The sequence below is a fragment of the Castor canadensis genome, chromosome 7, assembly GCF_047511655.1.
Source record: "Castor canadensis chromosome 7, mCasCan1.hap1v2, whole genome shotgun sequence".
NCBI classification, from domain to species: domain Eukaryota; kingdom Metazoa; phylum Chordata; class Mammalia; order Rodentia; family Castoridae; genus Castor; species Castor canadensis.
The window spans coordinates 27,140,062-27,157,037 of record NC_133392.1 but is presented as its reverse complement, the minus strand read 5'-3'; the positions used below and the strand labels follow the sequence as shown (position 1 = coordinate 27,157,037).

The 16,976-nt window shown below is 42.7% G+C and overlaps 1 protein-coding gene across 2 annotated transcripts in view; it reads left to right on the top strand.

Annotated features, from left to right (window-relative positions):
• Sufu (SUFU negative regulator of hedgehog signaling) overlaps positions 1 to 16,976 on the top strand; it is a 100,591-nt gene that overhangs the window by 9,292 nt on the left and 74,323 nt on the right. For both annotated transcript variants that reach the window (XM_020171196.2, XM_020171195.2), the window contains exon 3: positions 15,794 to 15,930. In XM_020171196.2, the coding sequence (XP_020026785.1) occupies positions 15,794 to 15,930 (137 nt within the window). The remainder of the gene's footprint in view (positions 1 to 15,793; positions 15,931 to 16,976) is intronic.

The following is a 16,976-nucleotide window of genomic DNA, read 5'->3' as shown; positions in this document are numbered from 1 at the left end:
CTTGAAAAGATGGCCCATACCCATTGCCATGTTACATTAGCTACATTCATTTCTTCTCGTAATAGTGCATATACTGTAGGGAGCATGTGTGCTGATTCTGCTGGCTGCCCCTTTCTCAGTTAATCCTTTAAGTAAAACCACTACTTTACTTTGACACACAGTAATAGTAATCCTGAGGGTATGTTGTTCCTGTTGTTTTTGTTTTCCCCTTAAACAGGTCAATATCGTGAAGGGCATGGTGGTACATGCTTATAATCCCAGCACTCGGGCAGAGATGGTAGGATTATAAATTAGAGGCCAGCCTGAGCTATGTAGAAGTTCCAGGCTAGTCTAGGCTACACAGTTCATCCCCCTACCTCAAACAAAGAACCCCCACCACCGCCACCAAAAGCAAAAATCAAGAGTGTGATTGGTGTCATGGAAAAATGAACACCATGAGCTGCTTATTTGTCCCTGTCTTGAGTAAATGGATACAGAAGATAGTGCCCCAGGCTCCTTAGACACGGGGTACATAAAATATTCCAGGCATTTGGGTGAGATCTTTTAATTGTCTAAAATAAATAGGTTATTTTTTAGGGCTTGTGAGACTTTATCATACATAAGAAATCAAACAGTGTAATAATACTGTCTGTTTGCAGCAGGACTGATCAATCAATGAATTGGGGGAAAGGGTGACCTACTGTTCTTTGCTGGCACAGGGTCTACCAGGTGATGGGAGGGCAGATGTACTTGGTTTCCATCCAATATTAATCACCAGCTTCTCCTTTTTGGAGAGCCAGACATTTGTTTGTTGTATAGAGTGTTGTTGTTAGACACAATTCTGAGTACGAGGTCTCTGGTAATGAATAATACAAACCAAACCTGATCCTGGTCCCCAAAGACCTTCAGTCTTTTTTTTTCTGAAGGGTTCTTGAACTGAAAATGTTGTGAGGGAGTAGGCCCCATAGTCTTAGGTCTTCACAGTGCCAAACCTTGAAAGACCTAGTAGCGGATACTTTGTCAGAGTCTAGAGGTTCAGAAATGTGGCCAGTCTACATTTGAGGTTAGGCCAGTTGCCCATTTGCCAGTGGGAACTTAGATTCATAGCAGCTTCCCTGAAAGTGTGGTTCACTAGGCTCCTGGCCTTTGCAGAAGCTGGTGATCCTCAATGATTCTTCTCTTCCTACTCCTTCCTAGGTTAGTCAGGTCCCAGAGTCCCTGGTCCTAGAATCAGCCTTTTCTCAGGAAAGCCAATGAAGTGATGGTGTTTTTTCCAGAACTGACCTTCATGTGACGCCTGGGGCCTCTTGGAGACCTGTCTCTAACCACCTGTTTCCCTGAGTCTGACCCTAGGCCTTTCAGGGGAGATCATTTCCTCAGAGGGCCATGGCTATAGAAGGGGCAGCTGCTGGAGAATGGGGCCTAGCACAGGCTTCTGGTCCTATGAGGACCAATGTGGCTAGCTGGCTGTGCTCTCTGCCTGTCACAGATTTGACTCCTAAACGCTTCAGAGAGCTTGATTGGTGGAGGAAAAAACATGTAGTGAAAACCAAGAGGTGACACTATGACTTGCCCTAACCCCCTCTTCTTTCTGCTCTAGCTTTTCCAATATATCAGATTGAACTCCCGCTGGATATCCACCCTCCTGGAGCCAGTCTGACAGTTTTCATTCCTGTAATCAGGAATTTTGCATAGAGGCAAAGGCCTAGAAGAAAGGCGGTATCTGAGCCTTGGGAGTAAGATTTGCAGGAACATTGCTGATACGGATCCATTAGTTTTGTGTTAGTTCTTTGGCCAGGGACAATATGCAAAACATCTCATGTAGTCACTTCCCTGTTTGGAACCATCCAGTGGCTTCCTTTCTTGCTTGAGTAATAGCCACAGGCCATAACTTTCAAGGTCCTACATACTTTACTTTAGTCCACCTCCCCTGCTGCTGAACTCCCCTTCCTCACTTTGCTCCCCACACTCTGGTTCCCTTGCTGGCCAAGGCACTCTCTTTTGCCTCAGGGCCTTTGGACTTGTCCTCCCTATACCTGGAGAGCTCTACCTGCAAATGGCCCCTCCCGCTCCTGACTACTTCACTTCCTTAGGTCTTTTCTCAAACATCTCCTGTCAGGGAAGCCTTCTGTGGCCTCCTTTAAAATGGGAACCCTGTACCCCCCCTCCATACCTACCTAATTGTGTGTGTGTGCATGTGTGTGTGGAGGGGAAGACAGGGCTTCATGCTTTGGTAGGTGTTCTACCACTTGAGCTACACCTCCAGTCCATTTTGCTCTGGTTATTTTGGAGATAGGCTCTCACAAAGTATTTGCCTGGGCTGGCCTTGAGCACAGTCTTCCTGATCTCAGCCTCCCAAATAGCTAGGGTTACAAGGCATGAGCCACTGCTCTTGACTCTTACTTCTTTTTTAAAGCAAGCACTTATTACCATCTAACTTACTTTACTTATTTTCTTCTTGGCTTGGTTGTTGTCTGTCCTCCTTCCTCCCATAGTGTAAGCAAGCGATGTCTGTTTTATGTATTCATGTTTCCAGGTGCATCAAGTATTTGTTGAACAAATGAGTAACTAGCAGGCAGCTTTCACTTTGAGGTTTCTCTGGCTGTTGGAAAATGTTAACACTGGAGGTGAAAGAGTCCCCTAGCCCAACCCTGAGCCTGGGCATTTAACTCATCTAGGAGCATTTCTTCAGTTTGGACCCTCACCCTGAAGACAGAGACACTCCAGGGATGTTTTCATAGTACATTTTCTGAGAGGTGGTATGTGATTTGGGTAAAAGTATCCAAACCTGGCTTTATGAGCTGAGGGAGAACCTCCTACCCCAGCAGGTAAGCACTTGATTTGTTTCCCTATATTTTTAGAGCTAAAGGTTTCATGCTCTGTTAAGTGATAGGGGTACCATGGAGAGCAGGGCAGGCAAGATTTCTTCTCTCATGGGTCTTACATTCTTATGGGAGAAATATGTAAGGACTATTTCTAGTTTCAGATGGTACAGTGCTGTATTGAAAATAGAACAGCAATGAGGTGCTGGAGAGTAACCAGGTAGAAGGAGGGGTTGAAGTGGGTGGAGAGGATACATTTTGCAACATTCAAGTTTTGAACTGAGACCTGGAGGTCAAGGTAGCAGCCAGGGCTGTCATGTTACGAAGCTCTAGGGGCACATGCATATTAATCTTAAGTATCTGTGCTCCCTAGAGCTGCACAATGCTGGGAGTCTTCGATGTGTGAAGATCCTAGGTAGTAAAAATAGCAAGTGTAAAAGGCCCTGAGGCACGAGGGTCATAGAGGTATTCTAGTACAGAAAGAAGGGCATCATGGTAGGAGAGGAGGACAGTGAAGCAAGGTGAGATTGCAGAATTTGAAGGCAACGCAGAGAATATGTCATTCAGGCTGGACATGGTAAGGGCTGATAGAGTAGCTCAAGTGGTAGAGTGGCTGTCTAGTAAGTGTGAGGCCCTGAGTTCAAACTCCAGTGCCTCCAAAAACAAAACAAGCTGGAGTGGTGGTTCACTACTGTAATCTCAACACCTGGGAGGCTGAAGCAGGAGGATTGTGAGTTTGAGGCCAGTCTGGGCGGTTACATAGTGAGACCTTGTCTTAAAAAAAAAAAAAGTGACAGTAAATTTTTTGTTGACTCATGAGGGAAGCAAAGGATGGCATGGCGGGGGCAGGAGTGGGATTTTTAGGAAGTTTTTCCAGTGACAGGAGACTCCAGCACTAGTATGAGGGCAAGAGAACCTAGCTGAGTGTTGGTTCTACCTCTCTAAAACGGAAACAGCAGCAAAAGTGGCTAAAAGGTAAGGTCATTAAGAAATTTGAATCTGACCTTGATAGTGACTAAGTGAAAGGCTCATTACTTTTTAATACTGTCTTATCTTGTTTGTTGTTTCATATCAAGGTCTGATTATCTCTTTGGGAACCAACGGGAATGTTACTACCATTTAGTATTGCTCAACTTTGACATGATGTACCCATGTACAGAACACACAAAGAGTACAATCCTTGCCCTTGGGGAACTGAGATGCTATAAAGATTTGTTTCTTTCCGTTACCTTCTTTCAGGTGTCCCAATCTTTTGGTTGCTGGCTTCTTAGAGGGCAATGGGTAGACCAAGGCCCCTGGGGAGATCTTATGGATCCTGAGTGGGTAGGAAGCCCTTGAGCTACACACCTGTGTACAGAAGGCACCTCACTTCCCCATCCAACGGTGATCTGCCATTGGCCCAGCTTGCTTTTTTACTTTTTAAAAGGCTTTGTAAGATGTTGCTTTAAGCAAAGTGAAGAGAGGGAGCTATCAGAGTTCCTGTAGCTTGCCTGACTGGCTTGAGATCCCCCTGGGGCTGACCAGTTGGTTTTTGGGAGGTGGTTGAGAGTAGAGGGAAGAAGGTGCAGAAGATTTCAACTGGGGATGATTGACTGTGAGTTTCTACCACCCTGCAAGAAAAAGTCTGTTGCTTTTGGTGTGGGCTTTTCTTAAATTCCATGTCTTGGTTTGGGAAGCTCTTTGCTCACTGAAAGCCCAGGACAGAGTTAAGCCACCAGTGTTGGGAGCCAGGAGGGTTTGTTTGGCTGGGTTTTCAGCTGAATCTGTCCTGGGAACTACTGTTTTTAAACTTGAGGAATGCTGTCCTTGGCTCCCAGCAAGATCTCAGGAAAGGGCTACTTGAGTGAGGCAAATCGTTCTGTGAATCTGGTTGGACAGGGTAGAGCAGAAGGAAGCATGTGAAATGCTGAGTTAAAACTCACAGACGGCTGTGTGCATTGCAGCCTCATCACACTCTTGGCTCCCTGTGCGAGTGTGGTTGCCTGATGTTTCCTTCCTTTCTCCCTCCCCCCTTCCTTCCTTCTTTCTTTTTGTGGTACTGGGGATCAAATCCAGGGTCTTGTACAAAAAGTCGCTGTACCATTAAGCTATGCCCCCAGCCCCGGACTGATGTGTTTTTTCTTTCTTCCTTTTTTTTTTTTTTTTTTTTTTGTGAGTACACAAAATAATTTAATGTAACTGGAAGCTTAAAAAAATCTTAGCTCTGTCAGAATATTACTATATAAGAATACTTCAAAAGAACTTTACAAGGTTTTACTACCCAGTATGGTGCTTGTGTTCACCAAACACCATTTCTGAATGACTAATGAAGTACCAGTAATTGTGAACTGTTCAAAATAAAACATCTTCTCTGTAAGGGTTTTGTTTGCCAAATTCCACTGTCATGGCTGTCACTCAAAGCAGGGTAGCACTCACAAAGTCTCAGGCCTGGTTTGAGGGCTCAGGGAGGAGTCTGAGGCCAGGAAATTGTGCAAAGCTGGCTGGCTTAGAAGAACAGGCTCATGAAAACTGAGTGTGGGAATAAGGGAAGCTGTGGCATCCGCAGATGTTTCCAAGGGGTGATGAACAGGGGCCGTTGATAGCAAGTGCTAAGAGGAGAGGGGCTCCCCGTGGGACGTTGCTGGCTAGGCCAGGAGCTGTACTGGCCCAGAAAGTATCTCATTGCCCTGTTGGGGGGAGTGTTTTTACCCAAATTGTGCAGATGAGGAAACTGGGATGCATGGGAGTTAATTTGCCACCCCTTCCCCCAAGGTGATGGAGGCTGGCGTTGGCATCAGCTTCAGCATCTCCACAGCCTGCATTTTTGCCCACTTCACTGGACTCCTCTTCAGCATCTTACTGGGATCCTGGTCTGGTATAGTTTCATGTAATTTCCATTGAGTCTTCCCTGGGACCTCCAAGAGCCCAAGGTAGCTGAGACTAAGACTCTGACATGTGCCTTCTTCACTGCCCAGCTTCCCTGGGCTTCTACTACCTGTAGACTGGCCACTCTGCCTCAGCCCTTTAGCCTTTTATTTAATTTTTGAGACACAGTCTCTTTATTTTGCCCAGGCTGGTCTCAGATATCTTGTGTCTCAGCTTCCTTGAGTAGCTGGGACTACAGATGCACACCACTGCACCCAGCTATAGAGGTATTTTGAGTCATATTTTAAGTTAACTTTTGTTTCTTGTTTTTAAATACCCATTTATTTGTGGTAAATATACATAATATGAAATTTACCATTGTCTCCACTTTTAGGTGTATAGCTCAGTAACATTAAGTCAGTTCACATTGGTGTGCAACCATTACCACCTTCCATTTCTGGAACTTTTTTCTTCTCACACTGAAATGCCATACTCATTAAAAATAATAGCTCTGCATTCTCCTCTCCTCTTAACCACTGGAAACAACCATTTTACTTTCTGTCCATCAATTTGAGTACTCTAGGTACCTCATGTAAATGGAATCATGCAATGCTTGTCATTGTATGTCTGGCTTATTTTCCTTAGCATAATGTCTTCAGGGTTCATCCATGTTGTGTGTGCCAGAATTCCCTTCCTTTTTTAAGACTGAATAATATTCTTTGGTTATATATTACACATTTCTAAGTTCACTCATCTGCCAATAGGCTCTTGGATTACCTCTGTCTTTGTCATTGTGAATAATGCTTCTATGAGCATGGGCATACAAAATTTGTTCAAGTCCTTGTTCTTTCAGTCTTTGGGGTACATATTCAGAAGTGGAATTGCTGGATCATTGTGGTAATTCTGTTTAATGTTTTAAAGAACAACCACATGCACTTCACAGCAGTTGCATCCTTTTACATTTTTACCAGCAGTGCACAGAGTTCCAGTTTCATGACCATTCAAAAAGGAGTCATTTACATTTTTATCCTGTTGTGAACAGTAGATGAATAGCAAACGTAGAGGTTCTAGAGTGGGGTTTGGATGTAAACTTCCTGTTCCTCCTCACCAGGTAGAGGCAGAGAGAGAGAGCTCTTTGCCTCTCAAAGCTCACGGATAGTTCCTGCTTTCCTGCTAGCCCTTGTTTTTAGAAACTGTAATGTCCCACCACACAGTGCACTAGAACTTATATAATCTCCTACGTGTAGAACACTTAGATTTTTTTTCTAAATTTTTTAGTCTTGTAAGAATACCACTGAATATGTTTATGCTAAAGGCTTTTTCTAAATACAAGATTATTCCCATAGGGTGAATTCTCAGAATTGGTAACTGCTACTATAAATAATAGCTATTATTTAAGTTTTGCTTATTGTGTTCTAGGTATTATTCTTAGCGTTTTATATAATATATACAATTATTAAGTATCAGCTAACTTTAGTAGCTTCCTAAGACCTTTTTTTGGTGGGGTTGGGGGAGACTATACTGGGAATTGAACTCAGGTTCTCCAACTTAAGCCATGTCCCTAGTCCTTTTGCTTTTAGTTTGTTTTTCAGATAGGGTCCTGTACTTTTTGCCCAGGCCAAACTGAGATCCTCTTACCTCCCTACAGGCCCTTGCCTCCCACAGCCATGCACCACCATGCCTGCCTTTTTTCTTTCTTTTTGAGAAAGGTCTCACTATGTTGCTCAGGCTGGCATTGAACTTCTGAATCAAGTGATCCTCCTGTCTCAACCTCTAAAATAGCTGGGACTATAAACACACCACCTTTCCCAGCTTTATTAGACCATTTTTATAGCAGTTTTTTATTTTTCAGAAAAATTAAATAGAAGATAGAGAGATGGACTGGAGGTGTGGCCCAAGTGATAGAAGACAAGATCCTGAGATCAAACTCCAGTACCACCAAAAAATATATTAATAAAAAAAAAATCACCTCCTGCGTGCGCACGCATGCATACTTTTCTGTTTATCTATCTCTGTTAAATACCAGGAATTCATACTGATGCTTCCAATTCCAAAACTATACTATGGAGTTCATTCTAGCCTTCTTTTTTCCCTTGAAACATATTTCTGATTCTGACATACGTTTACCATTTTTTAAACTTCTCTGACAGAAAAGCCTGACTCCCATTATCCCCATTACATTTATATTTAAGGTAGTTTCAGAATCACTAACCTGTACTAACGCAAAAAGTAAATTACTTGTTTACTGCTCTTTTTTCTTTAATCTGAGGATAATGGTCAACAAACTGTGTACAGAAATTACTGAGGTTAATTCTTTTTTTTTTTTTCTTTTCTCTTTTTATTTTATTGTTTTTACATTTACTTAGATGTGTATACATTGTTTGTGCCATCCCCCCCTTCTCTCTTCCCTCCCAGGTTAATTCTTTTCTTCCCCCCTTCAGTGTGGTTATATTGTTTGTTAGAAATATAGTTAAATTCATTACTTTCTGTTTGCATTACGTTTTAGCATTTTCCTCTTCCACATCAATTCTGTTTTATTTGAGTATGTAAAACCATTAACATGCATCCAAAAGTGAGATGAAAAGGCATATGAAAACATTGTTAAGCCCCGCTCCACCATTCTTTCTCCCTCATTCCCACCTACTGCATGTAGGCAGCCAGTCTGTTTCCAATTTATCCTTATAGTGTGGCTTTTTGCACAAATGTGTAGATGCATATGTGTCTTCCTTTCTTCCCTTCTTTCCTCCTCAGAAGCAAACTGAAGTATTCATTTACTTAATAGTATCCCTATCAGTTCTTTCTTATTTTTTTTGTGGTCCTGGGGTTTTGAACATAAGGCCTCTAGGCAAGTGTTTACCACTTGAGTCACGCCCATAGGCCCCTTATCCTACCCCCAACACTTTTTGCTTTAGTTATTTTTTGGATAGGGTCCTAAGTATTTTATTCCAGGGCCAGCCTTGGACTGTGATTTCTCCTACCTATGGCTTCTCAAGTAGCTGGGATCACAAGTGTGTTCTACCATGCTTGGCTTGCTTGTTGAGATGGGGTTTCACTAACTTTTTTTCTTCCCCAGTCTGGCCTGGAACTGCCTTCTCCCTGATCTCTGCCTCACAAATAGCCAGGATTACAGATGTGAACCACCACTTCTGGCCCTAAGAGTTAGTTCCCCATTCCTTCTTACAACTGCATAGTACTCTTTGAGGCACTGTCCTATGAATGAGCAGTAGATGGTTTCTAGTATTGTGTTTTGCAATTACAGATTCTTAGAAGTGGTAAACATAATTGTAGTTTTGTTAGATATTGCTAAATTTTCTCCATAATGATTGTACAAATTTGTTTCTCTACCAGCAACATATGATAATGGGAGAATGTCATCATACTTTTAATTTTTGCCAACCTCATGGTTGTTTTTGTTTGCTTTAATTTGCACTTCTCTTATTATGAGTGAGGCCAAACATCTTGTCATGGACTGAGGAGATGTATGTAGTTACGCATTGCTTAATGGTGAAAAGTTCTTAGAAATGTATTGCTAGGCTATTTCATTTTGTATGAATACCATAGACTGTATTGTCCACAGACCTAGGTGGTATGGCCTACTATATACCTTGGCCATGTGGTAGAGCCTGTTGTTTCTAGGCTGCAAATCTATATAGTATGTTACTATATTGAATACGCTAGGCAATTGTTAATGTAATGGTATTTGTGTATCTACATATAGAAAAAATGCAGTAAAAATATGCCATAAAAGATTAAAAATGCCACCTGAATAGGTCATTACTGTGAATGGAGCTTGTAGGACTGGAAGTTGTTCTGTGCAAGTGAGTGAGTGAGTGGTGAGCATGGAGGCCTAGGATGTTACTGTACACTGTTGTAGACTTTGTAAACACTTTACACTTAGGCTGGGCTGAATTTACAAAATTTTTTCTTCAATAATAAACTAATTAATCTAATGTTACTGTAACTAAATAAATTTTTTTTTTATAGTACTGGGGTTTGAACTCAGGGCCTCATGCTTGCTAGGCCTGAACTCTACCACTTGAGCCACTCTGCCAGCCCTTTTTGTGTTGGATTTTTTTTGAGATAGGGTCTCTTGAACTATTTGCCCAGGCTGGCTTCGAACCACAGTCCTCCTGATCTCTGCCTCCCAAGGATTATAGGCTAGGGTTATAGGCGTGAGCCACCAGCACCCAGCTACTTTATAAATTCTTTAATTTTTAAAAAAACTTTTTGACACTTTTGTACAGCTGTACCAAAATATTTTCTTTATATCCTCATACTATATGCTTTTTTTCCTATTTTTGCAATGTTTTTTGTTTTTACTTTTTAAATTTTTTTGTTGGTACTAAGTGGGTGTTGCTCAGTGGTAGAGTATATGCTTAGCATGCATGAAGCTCCAGCATTAAAAAACAAAAAAACAAAAACTTTTTTTGTTGAAAACTAAGACACAAACTGGGCATAGTAGTATACATCTGCTTACATGGTGGTGTAATTCCATCACTTGGGAGGCAGAGGCAGGAGGATCTCGAGTTTGAAGCCAGTCTGGGTTACATAGCAAGACCCTTTCTCAAAAAGCAAAAAACTAGGAAATATGCACACACATGTTAGGGTAGGCCTTATAGGGTCAGGATCATCCAGCTTACTATCTTCCACTTCCACCTCTTGTCCTACTAGAACAAGATGTGCAGGGATGGTAACACTCATGGAGCTGTCACCTCTTGTCATAAGGTCTTTTTATGGACTACCTTCCGAAGGACTTGCCTGAGGCTATTTCTAGCTGTTTTTTTTTTTTTAAATAGAAAAGAATACACTCAGGCTGGTGGAATGGCTCAAGTGATAGTATGACTGTCTAGTAAGCATGAGGTCCAAAGTTCAAATTCCAATAAAAAAAAAAAAAGGAGTACATTATAAGTTGGGCATCAGTGATTCTCAAGTGTAATCCTAGCTACTCAGGAGGCAGAGGATCATGGTTCGAAGCCAGCCCTGGCAAACAGTTCACGAGACCCTATCTCTCCAAATACCCAACACAAAAAAGGCTGGCAGAATGGCTTAAGTGATAGAATATCTGCCTAGCAAGTGTGAGGTCCTGAGTTCAATACCCCAGTACCACCAAAACAAAAAACAAAATAGTTGTATGTACTATACTTTTATATTATTGGCAGCATAGTAGGTTTGGTTATAACAGCATTACCACAAATGTGAGTGACATGTTGTCCTACAGCTGTCATGTCACTAGATGATAGAAATTTTCTGTTCCATTATAATCTCATGAGACTACCATCAGATTGTTGCATATTTCCCTTGTGACAGACATCGTTATGTGGTGCTTAATTATGTATCCATATCTTTTATTATCTATAGTTTGTGAACTTTTCTATTAGATTTTTGGTTTTTTTTCCAAATTAATAACTTAAAAATTTGAGATATAGTTCATATACTATATAGTTCACCCCATTGAAAGTATATAGCTTTGTGGGTTTGTAGTTACATAATCACCACTATAATCTTATTTATTTATTTGTTGCGACTGGGAATTGAACTTAGGGTCTCATGAATGCTAGGCAAGTGCTGTACCACTTGAGCCACACCTCCATCTACAATCTAATTTTAGAATTCCCTATCACCCTAAAAAGGAACTCCATACACATTAGCAGCTACTTCTTTTTCCCTCAGTCTCTCAGCCCTAGACAGCCACTATTTCTGTCTTCATGGATTTGTTTGTTTTGAACATCTGACATAAAATTAATGTGACTTATTACAAGTTGTATTGTTTATCATATAATACAAATAGAACCATACAATATAGGTCTTTTGTGATTGGCTTTTTTCACTCCATGAAAGTGAAGTGATAAAATGCTTATACTTTCCCAGACACTGTTCCAAAACATTTAATCCTCATGACAACTTTATGAAATAGATACTGTTATTATCCCCATTTTATAGATGAGGAAACAGTCACAGCAAGGTTAAGTATCTTATCTGTGATCACACAGCAATAAGAAGATGGGCTCTGAGGTCAGACAGAACTCTTGTCTGAGCTCTGTTGCCTGCTCTGAGCTTATGGAATGGAAGGAATTTTAAAGTCCCTCAATACTTCTCATATATTACTTAAATGAAAACAACAATAGCTGAGTCATGGAGATGCTGGAAAGTTAAATAAGACATAGGAACAGTCCTTAGTCAAGGCCTCAAACTTAAGGAAAGTGCAGCATTCATTAATAGGTAGAGCATGTTGGCCCTATCTCCTCTAACATTTAGGTGTACCTGAAATACCAGCATTTTTTAAAAATTCATATACCATGAAATTTACCCTTTTAAAAGTATACAAGCTAGTGGTGTTTAGCATATTCACAAGGTTGTACAGCGATCACCATCATCTAATTCCATCACCTGCAAAGATATTCTTTACCCATTAGCAAAATTACTCCCATTCTCTCCTTACCTAGCCCCTGGCAACCACTGATCTACTTTCTATCACTATGGATTTTGTCTATTGTGAATATTTCATACAAGTGGAATCATACTTTCACTTAGCTTAATGTTTTCAAGGTTCATCCATGTTGTACATCATTAATTTTTTTTTGGCCTGGGTTTTGAACTCAGGGCTCCCAAAGAAAGTACTCACAAAGCAGGTGGTCTGTCTCTTGAGCCACACCTCCATTCCATTTTGATTTGGTTATTTTGGAGATAGGGTCTCAAGCGTTAATTACCCAGGCTGGCCTGGAACCACTATCCTCCCAATATCAACTTCCCAAGCAGCTAGGATTACAGGTGTGAGCCATTGGTGCCTGGCTACATCATTCCTTTTTATTGCCAAGTAATATTTCATTGTACCATATTTTGTTTAGCCTTTCTACAATTGATGGATATTTGGGTTATTCTTTAGCTATTGTGAATAATGCTACTATGAACATTGGTTCATATATTATGGTACACAGGTTTTTGTGTATGTTTTCAGAACTCCTGGTTCATATGGTAATTCTGTTTAATTTTTTTCCAAAGCATTTCCACCATTTTACATCACCCTACCCTCCCCAGCAGTGTATGAGCATTCCTAGATTTCTCCTTATCCCTGCCAACCCTCGTTATAAATTATCTTGTTTTAGCCATCCTAGAGGTTGTGGAGTAGTATTTCTCTAAGGTTTTGATTTTCATCTCTCTAATGCCAAGTGCTTTGAGCATGTGATGTCAGCTTGCAGGTCAGCTCTTTCTTTGGTCCCCAGTGTGTGTTTCCTTTAGAAAGTCACTCCTGGGTTCCTGTTTACCTCCTAGCTGACTTATCCATCATTTTGACCTCTTGGAGACTGATATTCCTTAGAGAGATGGTGGAGGAGAGGGCTTTGGGCAGGTTCTGATGGCTGGGCATCTGCGTGTCCAGGATGCAAGACAGGCGTTCTTTCTGTCAGTAGGTGTGATATCTCTGAAGCTAGTACAGCCATCATGTTGGCTCTCCAGACTGCTGAGACAAAGCCAGTCTGTCCTTGCACACCTTAGGAAATGGGAGCAGGGCTTCTTGAGCTGGAAAGTCGTGAGAGCCTATCTCATCCATCCTTCTGCAACAAGACAGACCCCTCACACCCACCCTACCAGAAAGGGGAGAATCTGTAACCTATTTCTTTAAAAATTCCTGTAAAGAGAAATTCCGCTGGCCCCATTTACCACAAGCCAGTATTTTAGAGCCTTTTGTGTTAGGAAAGTCCTTTGCTCTGACCCTGATCCCACCTTCTGCAGCATGTGCCACTGTCCTCCCAAAAGACGTGAGAGACAGCTGTTCCCTTGGAGGTACTTTAGTCTCTGGTCAGACAAAACCACTTTGGCAGGAGAAGCCTTCCCATGAGGAAGTCCAGATCAAGCCAGGCTCTTCCAGGAAACTTTGAAGACTGAATGACCTTGTCACTTGGTTATTGTCTGGGCAGCCTGCTTTGATAAAGAGACCTTCTGACAGGCCCAGGCTGTGTGTTTATCCTGAGGCAGAACCATTCCAAACTCATGCTTCAGAGTGTAGAGGTTGTGTCCAGCCAGCCTGGTGGGTGGTAATCAAACACAGGTGGAGACCATCTGGCTGGGCCTGTCCCTCCCCCTCAGCCAAGTGAGGGCTGGCCTGCCCACCACAGAGCTGGCCCAGAAAGCACACTGTGTAGAGACAGATGGTATACACATGTGTGTGCATGAATGCACACTAGTCTGTGTGTGTGTACACAATCCTCTTTAGGTGGTGCTGTGTGGGTGCAAATGATTCAGTGACTTCTCTTTCTGTGTCTATGGGTTCTCCCCATCATGCAGCCCATTGTGCACATGTTCCTTTTAGTATGTTTCTCAAGTTTTTGTGGTTAGAAATCATGTATTTCCCTTGGCCCAAGATGAAAGCCCTGGAATGATGGTCTAATACGCTTTACAAAGCTGCCTCTAATTGGTGGCTGCTTGCAATCTTCCCTTTGTCCTAGTGACCCATCTCCTTTTGCAGAGTTCTTGAGACAATCTTGTACTATCCCAGGTTTTCACACCCCTTCCAAACCTGCATCCCTGGGAGGCTGCTTTTGCAGACTTAGCTGTTTCTCCAGCCTTTCTGTACTGAACTGACCTCAACAGAGTAATTCAGCAAAGAAACAAAATAGCTTAGGTGATGTCTCTTCAAGCATCTCTTTCTAGCCTGGTCTCCAAAAGTTCACATGTGTACCCTCCAAGTGGATTCTGCCCATATTGTTATTTAACTGGAGAAAATGCAAACCAGGGGCACTTCCTTAAATGCAGTTGGGTTTGAGCATGATTATTTCTAGGGATTCTTTTTTAGCCTGAAAGAGATTAAATTTAGTTTCTCAGCAGTGATCCTTCCCTACATGGTATAGGAGAGCTGGGTTCATCCAGGCACAAAATCCAAAAGGCTAGGACTGATGTTAGCTTCTGAGATTTGGGGTCTCTTTCTTTCTAATCTCCTGGTCTGACTTCTGGGGTGGTACTGGTAGTAATGATGAAGGAAAGATTCTACAAGGAATTCCAGGGTTGGGCATTGACTACATCATCAGCCTTGAGAGTTCTCCCCTCTGCTTGCTTATTCCAGGAGCTTGGCTAACAGAAGTGTGTGTTGGCTGTCATCTTTACTTATGATTTGTATTTGTAGCTGGGAGTTTACATGTGTATAATCATTGTGGCTCATGTTTGTACAAGATATAATTACTGAAAATTATATCATGGACCTGTTTTAACTTTTAACCCGTCTCATGCTGGCAAGTTTTGTGGCGCTCTCAGGAACTCCTTCCTGGACTCTTTCACCTGAGGAGGTATGGCACCCCACCAGCCAGGCCCTCTTCTCTGCTCCACGGTTGCTGCACTCTGTGGTGGAAGTTCCTTTCAGGGACTTCCCTGAGACTTAGGGCTACTGAGTGCTTCCTTCCAGATGGTGAGGCAGGCATTTCTGACCTATCTCATTATCACCACAGAATCCATGATCCTCCCCATTGTGGGTCACCTGGAGATGGGAAGCGGGCAAACTGTGCTTCTTTGGGTTCCAGTAGCTGAAGAGGCCCATGGAGTGTGGGGGGTTTAGGAGGAACAGTGCCAGTTGGCACATGTCTGGGTGCACTAGGTTTCAAGAATATGGGCCCACCCAGTGTTTGGAATCTGCCTTGGGACCTATCTGCAGATGCTGCCATTGGAGACCAGTCAGTGCAGGCCAGGATATAGCCTGGAGGGATGGAGTCAAGGAAGGGTCCTGTCCTCACAGAGCAGACAGCTTTGTTGGTAGCTCACAGGACATGTACCCTTAGCAAACTAAGTGGGTGCTTATTAATGCTCAAAGTAGTAAGGAGCATGAATAAGGAAGATTCTCATTAATGATGCCTCAACCATACAAAAAAACCTGAAATTTATGGTTCCAAGTGCCAGTGGGGGAGTTTGATTGATTGGGCTGAGATCATAGACATGTACCTGTAGCTGGCAGGAGGTCCAGGCAACAGAGGTTCCTTATAAGTTTTCAAGGTCCTTCCCGCCCCAGCCCCCCCACCCCCACACTGAACTAGCACCCTGGTAAATTCTCTGAATAGAGGATTTGCATGCTGAGGCCACAACACAAAATGGAAACTTCACTTAGACTTTCAAAACAGGGTTTTCTTAAGGTAGTTAGACTGAAGACATTTGCTTCTTATTCCTTTCAGGTTTACAGGAACAGACGGACCTAGTGGTTTTGGCTTTGAGTTGACATTTCGTCTGAAGAGAGAAACTGGGGAGTCTGCCCCACCAACGTGGCCTGCAGAGCTGATGCAGGGCCTGGCCAGATATGTATTCCAGTCAGGTAAGAGCCCAGGGGGCCCAGCTGGTGTGCTGGTCCTGTTGCCATGAGCCTGGTTGGCTTTGGGAGCTTGCAGGTATGTTTTGATGTCTTCAGAGTCCTTCCCTGGGTCATAACAGAGGAATATGTCACTGTGCCTTCCTGTCACTGTCCTGACACCTGACCTCTTGTTGCTGTCTGCCATAATTAGCCTGTTCCCAGCTCCCAGTGACCTGGCTGTCTCTCTTTCTGGGACCACAACTACACATGCTAATCTTGACTTAGGATGGGTTAACAGTAGAGGGTGGGGCTGAGGGAAAAAAAGAATTACCAGATACCTGCCCCCTCTGCTGATAGGGACCTTAAAATGGGAACTTTGTGCAGGGTCTCACTTTCTTGGCCTAGTCTGTCTGTATACTCCAGTGAGATGAAAGGTTGGAACAAAACTTAGCACATTTGATGGAGGCGTCATATCATCTGAATGTTTCTGTGTGGCTAATGAATTGCTCAGAAGCACTGCCCACATGACCTCAGATTTTTGTTTCTTCAACTTGGTATGTAGCCTTTAAATGAAGGCTGAGATACTTTTCCCGATTCTTTTACTCCTTGACTGTCAGCTAAGTATGGAGCAGTATGTAGATCAGGGCCGCAAGAGTGTGCCCCTCAGGTGTCCTGCATCTGAAGCCCTTAGGAACCCTGTTGCAAGCACATGCTCCTGGGCTCCATGGAGACCTCAGACTGAGAATCATTCAGAGTGATGTTCCTGAATGCTTCTGGTAGAGTCTCAATTTAGAGACCCATAGATGTGGTTGCTTCTTTACATACAGTGGCTTTTTTTTTTTTTTTTTTAGGATAAAGCAAATATTTATTAGGACACCATTGAAAGGGGAGAACATGGCGGATGGCTAGGCAAAGGAGTGTAGTGCCCAGTGACTTTTTCTAAAGCCTTGATAAGGGATTTGGAGGCATGGCTCAAGTGGTATAGTGCCTGCTTACCAAGCGCAAAGCCATGAGTTCAAACCTCAGTACCACCCCTGCTCCATTCCCCCTCCCCCTCCAAAAAAAGCATT